An 8,179-nucleotide genomic window follows, 5' to 3' on the forward strand; every position below is an offset into this window, starting at 1 on the left:
TAAAGAAAACTTGAATTACAAAAATTCTCACAGAGTTACAGTATAAACCTAAGTTCATCTTGGCTTTATACATCAACTGGAAAGCAATGTATTTACTGCAGAGTATTCAGTCTTTTTTTCCAGTTTCCTTGCCTGTTTCCACATACATAAACATGAAAGTATACCCATTCTAAGTACATTTGTTGGATTAGTCATTGAAAATATGATAGACCTGGTTATGGAAGTGTCATTAAGGATTATTTTTAAATTGCATTTTAGTAAAGGAGAAGTCTAGACCAGTCAAATCAGATTACATATCTTCTGATTTCTACACCATACAGTATTCAAATCTGCAGTATTTAAAGATCACCCCCCAAATAAAACTTGTTTGCCTTACAAAATGGTCAAATATCCCAGTGGTCAATGGTCAATATTACAGAATATTGTAGAATCTGAAATATATATTTTGACATAATCTGAAATATTAAAACATACAGTTTATTGCTCAGATCTAACAGTGAATATATAACACTATAATTTCTTGAATTGCAGTAATTTAGCTCTCCATCTACATATTATTATGTTTTTTTTATGTTAGAACGATATTTTTCCATTTACTTCTATAATATATATTCATTTTAAGGAAGAAAAAGAAGCTGTGTGGGTCACTCACACAGTTTGTCCTGTCTTTACCAAAACCTACATTACAAGCTAGTACATTTAAAAACAATTACCTTAATTTGAGTGGATTCCAGACTCAGCTTTTGTATTTCTTTGCCTGTTTCTGCCGAACACTCAGTCCTATCCTGCTCTCCTGTCTCTGTATTTAAAGCCATGCCAACTGCATTTCATACAAAGGATTCCTTCAGGTCAGTAGCTTGCGCGCTAAGAAAGCAAACAGTTGTCCTTACAGCCTTCGGCCTACTTCCTGTCGTGCAACCTTGGGCCACCACGCCTTCAGTTTCAGCAGGAGGATGAGGAAGATCAACAGGGGAAAAGCACATGCCCCAGATATGTCGAAGCAAAAAAATGTCTGAAAAATGGTTTCAGAAAAATGGTTCTCTTGTCATCTGTGTGCTGAAAGGATGAGGTGTCGGTGCCAATTAGCAGCTTACAAAGGTTGATGAGCTAGGCCTGGCTCATCCAACTCCAACAAGACGAACTGCTGCCGTTTCTGTCAACCAATAAGCTGAATGGGCTCACTTTTTAAATGGTTTGTGAATTTTCAAAGCCACCAACCTCGCTATAATCAGTGTACCAACAATTTATTTAGAAATGTCAGGTATAATAAAGCTCAAAATATGATCTACAGGTTATGGGGTGAAATGATACCCACACCATTTTTAACAATCCTGGGTAACAACTATCTTACTGATCTAAAATACTTGGCTTTATCTGCTTTATTCATCAGTTTCAGTGATGAGGTATGCATCAGAGTTCTTTCTTAGTCACTCTTCATGATTAGACTTTTCTTTAAAAGTGACCTCAATTCTCTGACAGCCTTACTGTGAACTCCACACATGTCTGTGGAGGTGATCCTGGCTGGTGTCAGAAATGGTGGTCACTCCTTTCTGTTGTTTCTGTTACTCCCTGTTACTAAAACTCTTTAGTAAAAAACACATTTCTGGTAAAAGAAGAAATGTCCGACAGGAAATCATACAGAAAGGTCTGGGTTTTCAGGACGTGGAGCCACAACAATGACCATGAAAACAGGTAGCACAGACCATCATGGGAATTGTAAAAGGTTGTATTTGTAACTCAAGAGATGTGTACACACAGTTCAGACAAAGCAAGAATAAATAGAATAAAAGAGGCTGAATGGAAACCTGTCGATGTGACATGGACTATCAGAATCCATCAGCCTGTCTTTCCAAGTCATGTTAAAATGAACTGCACTCTGATCTGATTAGGGATAATACTAGCCTTTAGTCTCCTCTTCCGTGGGATGAGCTTCTATTCTGGGTCACTGGGTCTTTCTAGCTGTGTGTCTGGAGACATGGCAAAGGTCTTTGTGAAGTCAGACATCTATTTTAGTTTGTGCTGTGTGATGCCTCTTCTGAAGTGCTGACTTAAAAAGATTATTTTATTGCCCCCCTCCCAAAGTACCAGAATGAAATCCCAACACATGCTGACCCTCTTTTATGACAGAGGGAGTGGATTTTCTCCTTAAATTGCCACTGGCGGACACTAACTGGTCAACAGCATAATCTTCAGGTGGCAATATTCCTCACTTAAAATCACTATGATCTACAAAGTTGAAAGTTAGGTTTAATGGACTGACAGGAGACTTCTAGTTTGGCGTGATGTTGACAGAGCAAAGAAACTGAAACTCTTTTATTTAACAATTTCACTGAAGCATCCTTGCATTGCCACAGAATTAAGCAAACACACTACCCTACACAATTTTTCTATGTATCCATAAAACAGTTTATTAAGTTTACAACCAAGAGATGGAAATGTATATGTAACATAAAATATTTGAGAAAAGACTCACATCGTAAGATCACACTTATACTGTACAGTTATATTAGACAAATGCTTTTGCTAGATTTGCTAGATTTTAACAGGAACATTTGCTTCTAATGCTAATGAACTTTCAAATAAATTTTGCAAACGTGTGCTGCAATAAGGATGTACTTTATTTTTTTTTAAATAATATGCTTCATGCCTTGAAACGTCTTACAGCACTCTAGGCCAAAACCCTCACAAGCAGGAAACTAGTCCCTTACCTGCTGCAGAATGACCATGGCTTCAGGTTAATACTTGACATCAGAAGTCACCATGTGAAGGCTCTCTTGGAAAGGAGAAGCTCCAAAAACTACAAGAAGGAAAAAAAAGCAAAGGGCCACACTGTTGTGAAACACAAAGCCAGAGTCTGGTTCCTTGATCCGGCAGGCAGTCATATGACTTAATGGATTTAGAGAAGAAAGCAGCCTGCTGGTGTGCACTTGATCAAACACACAGTGCAGAAACCTTACAGGGCTCTCTGGACACACCAGAACACAAAGGTACCCGTGGATCTTCCTCAGGAACTGTGAGGAAAAGTTAACGCCAGACTCCTACAGATAATCTTTTGGGAAATAACAGGTCAATAAGCAGTATCACATAACAGTATGTGCAAAATAAGTAAATTAAACACCATTTTAAACCAATTATTCAACATAATTAATGTAAATATATTATTTAAAAAAGCATATTTCAGTCATTAATTGTTTACAGAAGCTTACAAAAAAGATGTCTTTTTTTAATTATAGTTATTGAAAATCAGTATAGAGGCTCTTGACCATAGCTGTGCTGTATATGGGTCTTTCTAAAATCACTCACCTTCTTTAGTGGGATTTGCCACAGAACACACTTGGATTGTTAACAAAGGGATACTGGAGAAGAGTCATCCCAATCATTACATTTGGTGGAGTATATATGCAGTTACTGTCCCAGGCAGAGCAGTGGCTCTGTGGCTAAGGTTCTGCACCTGTGGCTGGAAGGTTGCCCGTTCAAATCCTGCAGCTGGCAGAGGAATCCTACTCTGTTGGGCCCCTAAGCAAGGCCCTTAATCCCAACTACTCCAGGGGTGCTGTACAATGGCTGACCCTGTGCTCTGATCCCAAGCTTCTCTCTGTCTCTGAGAGCAAGCTCATGGAGAGCAAGCTGGGGTATGTGAAAAGATGAATTCCTAATGCAATAAAGTTATGTTATGCCTTCACTGTGGCCCAATTTACTCAAGTTAGTCTAGATCACCACTTTAACGCAATTAAACTGTTGTTTAAAAAATTAGTTTCAGAAACTGGTGATTACAGAATGTCTAAAAAAAACGAACAGAAGATAGTTAATGTAAATTATTATTATACATGACTTTAAAGCACAATTCATATAACATTTACAGACTATATAAGGGTGAATGCTAGGTGTGCACATAGCTCTGGGCACAGGCTCTCTGCTTATGGGGGTGGTTAAGGATTTATACTTGTTACCTAAACGTCTTTCAGAAAAGACTAAACCTTATAGTCTTTAGCTTGCACAAAAGTGGTTGAAATATAGAAAAGAGATTTAGAGGCCAGAGAAGTGACAATACTTTTTTACAAACAGCACAGCTATGAAGCCAACACATCGTACAGAAGAAGATCCTGTAAGTGGTTTTGACCAGGAACGGCCTACTCCTAGTACTCAACTGCTCCCAGGACACGTGGTGACTCTTCGGCCAGCCTGTGCTTCGATCTCAATCACATGAGAGCCCACGCTGCCCTGGGCTAGGATGTAATCCTTGCAAACAGCACAAGCTAATTAGCAGCCCATGGATGTGTTGACCTTTCCAGGACTGCTTTAAAACTGCAGGGTCATTCAGTCAAGCTACGATGTACAGTATATGCACTGCGGTCCTTATTAATTATCAATGGGCAGTTCAAACTGTTCAATGGCTACATGAATTTCTTCATAGCAGTGCTGCAGTACACTGTATATTAAAAATATTTAACAGCAACCAAAAATGGTTTAAAATGATGATTGTAAATGTGTGAATATAAATACATTTCAATTGTTTGGGCAGTGGAGTTCTCTCTCACACCTTTTGTGCTGAAACAATAGAAAATACCTCAATCTGATCTTATTAAAAGATACAATCTGAAGTAGTGCTCACTCCACATGAAAATACAATCTTGGATGAAACTCTACACATTTCCTTACTCACTATATCTCCTGAAACTACAGTTGTGCCCTTTATTTTGTTTAACTTCCTAATATGAAGACAGGTGCAATGTAAATGTAATTTTTTGAGGTCAAAACCTTGTATTCACCAATATCGCTGCTAATTCATTAAAAAATATATATCTATCTAAATAGGTTGTGATGTCACCATATACAAGCATATTGATTTTCAAAACTGTGTGACATAATGTAAAATTAAATTCAACTGGAGACTTCTGCAACACTATTTCCAGTGACTGGTATGAGCAAATGAATGAAAAAAGATGATGTGTTACATTTGTGGGGGGAAAAAATATCATATCAGCATATGAGAAAACTGGAAACTGGAAACTCTAGTCTAGAAGATTCTAAGCCTTGCTGCTGAAATGCTTTGGAGGGCACAAGAAACAATCTGTTCAACACATCACTTCTAGCCTGCCACAGTGCAGTAAAGTATGAAGTATGATAAAGTGAGCAGTGCAAATCATTATAAATACACAGCAGGCATACAAGGGATGAGATGATAAGAACAAATCAGTTATAACAAGCTGTTAACTGAGGGAAGACACTGTGTACCGGGCACCCTGAATATTGTCTGTGGCAGCTACACATTTTACCATGAATATTTAAATACCTAATTACAGCAGGAGGGGCATGAAACAATAAAACATGAGAGCTGCATCTGGAAAGTTGATATTGCCTTGCCATTCTCTTCCTGTAGGTCTGGTCAGGCAGATAACCACAGACCTGAGTTGGGATGTCAAGGGGGATAATCATTTCACTTTGTTCTTCGGCTTCCGAAAGTTACTGTTGCGGATGATTTGACCCTCGTCATCTCACAAAATTGTTCTACCTACATGACTTACTTGCAATTCATACTACGTATGGTCTACTAGTACTACACAACTACTAGTAAACCTGGTTATAGCTGATATAAGAGTTTAGCATAAAAAGCCTTCATAGAGCACAGCTGGTTAGGCCGGTTCAGTGTACTGTCCTCATACTGTACATATCAAAATGAGTGACAATGGACCAAAATGTGAGCATGCATTGACCATCATTGCAGCTGTAGATTGAAAACGCCAACTTTATATAACCTTTGCTGCTACAATACACCCTACCAACTCTATAAAATGATTTATTAAATAACACTAAGTCATGCCCCCATGTGTGTTAGCAATCCATATGTGGCAATCCTATTAGCCCCTAAGATCACAGCCTCTAAAATTCTTTCAGTTTGCTGATTAATAATGTCTATCACATGCTTTTGAGGAGGGAAGCAGACAAAATTATATGCACCCCAAAAAAGTCATAATAATGCCAATCTGTGTTCTCAGCAATGGTATTTCATATTGCGAATATGCAACATTAATAAAACTACAGTACCAATCACAGCCCTTACAGAAGATGTTTCAGATACTGGAATTAAAAGTTGCAGGTGCATCTAATACTTATGCTCTTTTGCAGAGCAATGCCTTTTATATCCTTGTGTGCCTTGCTGAGACCAAGTGTGAGCTGCTTATCAACTGCACTCCAGGTCAGAGAGGTACAATAGAAGACACCTTGTAAGGCCTGGGAATCAAAGTGGCTCATTTTAAAGACAAGTCCTTGCAATGGACGAATCACCAGCCTGCCTTATAAAGTCAGAAAAATCCTGTCCACAAGAATGTGCAGCTTACAACACAAAACCCAGCAGGAGCTGCGTGTCAGCAATGTAGTTAGTATTCATAACAGACATGTTTCCCTCAACAAATTTCCTGCATATAATGATTTCAGGGCAGCCTGTGTATCACTGGTTATTGAAGGCTGGTTCCGAGGCAACTGTAAATTATGGAAAAATTAAAAGTGGGGATGAAGAACACAGTTTAGTAAGGAGCTCTGTTGGTTTGCTTTCACTTCACTTATTAGATTACAATGCAAAAAAAGTGTGGAACATAAGTTAATCATTACTACAGCTCGGTAATGGCTTAAGGAAAAAATGTAAATATCTTTGAACCTCCACAGTACTAGAATCTATCGTCTGCTGTAACTGCATGTCAGCTCAGTTTTGGCATCCATTAAGACTATCAATGCAATGTGTTACATCATGGTTTCTTAGGGACAGATCTCAGACTGGATTTACCCCTGAAAATCCAATTGAAAAAGTTATGAAACACAGGTTATAGAGTGATACTACAAAAACAAACCAGCATTAGTTATGTATAAGGTTATGTAACTGTCTGCTGTTCAAGACTATTTAAGTCTGTGTCACAATCGGTGAACAGAGTCTGAACTTTAAAACAATGTGCTCATCCTCTAGACTAGCTAGAATTCTTACAAACACTGACATAAAATGCCCTTCTCGTGTCTTGTCTCACTCTTTCAGTTCACTGCTCCTGTAGATTTATTGTATCTTGTCAAAGGATATGCCATTAATGAATGACCAATAAGGTCAAGTGCTTAATCTCTCTGGCACTAATAACAACAAGAAAGAAGTATCAGTGTGCCATTTCACCAGCTTCAAAAAAGTCTTCATTTTAGGGCGTGTGGTAGCTTTTTGTTTGCTAAAAAAAGTATAATTTTCTAAGTGTGCATTAGAATTTTATTTCTACAGATTTGTCATTTGGCAGCCATCACTAAACTAGTTTCCTTCTGTTAAAATGTTTGCATTAAAAACTCAGGTTCATCTAATACAACTCAGGATACAGATTGTTTTACCTCAAAATTCAATATATATTGTGTGCTAACTCTTGACGATCTAGAAAGCTCTCCTAAAAAGTCTGTCTCTTTTATTAAAGTGGCCCATTACCGTCTGGTTCCAGCTATGCTGCAGGGGAAAAAATGTTAGCTCTAAGAAGCTTTAAATAAACCCTTAAGAAACCAACAGCGCAGTTAAGCTCTGGATCCCTTTGCTTACCTTTTAACCAACCAGGAATCCTGCTCTTTCTGCTCCACTTTATTCCACAGGAAAATAGTCCAGAGCAGGGACAAGTGAGGCACCAGTTGGTGGTGTAGGTGACTGAAACGCAAAACTCTCTTTCAAGTTGACTGACGCACCTGCTGAAAACCGGAGTTGCCGTGTAGAGTATGTGTGCTGTTGGAGGGATTAGGCAGCAGTGCTGCTTTCATTCACAGACACTGATCCCTCTCACAGCAGGGAGGGAGGGCTTAGGGCAAACGGCTGGTCATCAAGGAGGGAGGAGGCAAACCAAGCCCTAAAGGAGAGCTTCAACACCATGGGCTTTGGAGAAGTAACCAGAACACTGTTACTGCCCATCTCCCTCCCTGCAGATCCTGTTCTCATTGTGGTGGTCCGTTCAAGTTGGGTTAGATTTGATTTTTAGGGAAAATTCCCTGTCATGATCCACCATTTCTCACAGCAGATTAACCCTTCAAGGGGACCTGGGGAAAAAGAGGCATTTGATCAACAGTAGTTCAGGTGGGTAGCAGCGTCAGCATGCGTAGGCTGCAAAGGAACAAGTAATGGGTTTATTCCATGCTGAAAAAAAGAAGAAAGAAAACAACGTTTCGGCCATGGAAC

The 8,179-nt window shown here is 38.9% G+C and overlaps 1 protein-coding gene across 2 annotated transcripts in view; it reads right to left on the minus strand.

The window, feature by feature from the left end:
- Positions 1-7,765, minus strand: part of myo7aa (myosin VIIAa) — a 52,687-nt gene extending 44,922 nt beyond the window's left edge. For both annotated transcript variants that reach the window (XM_069190081.1, XM_015341432.2), the window contains exons 1-2: positions 7,556-7,765; positions 2,709-2,797 (exon numbers count right to left, since the gene is read on the minus strand). In XM_069190081.1, the coding sequence (XP_069046182.1) occupies positions 2,709-2,726 (18 nt within the window). In that variant the 5' untranslated portion in view covers positions 2,727-2,797; positions 7,556-7,765. The remainder of the gene's footprint in view (positions 1-2,708; positions 2,798-7,555) is intronic.
- Between the last annotated feature and the right edge of the window lie 414 nt (positions 7,766-8,179).

The sequence above is a fragment of the Lepisosteus oculatus genome, chromosome 5 (genome assembly GCF_040954835.1).
Source record: "Lepisosteus oculatus isolate fLepOcu1 chromosome 5, fLepOcu1.hap2, whole genome shotgun sequence".
In the NCBI taxonomy this organism is placed as follows: domain Eukaryota; kingdom Metazoa; phylum Chordata; class Actinopteri; order Semionotiformes; family Lepisosteidae; genus Lepisosteus; species Lepisosteus oculatus.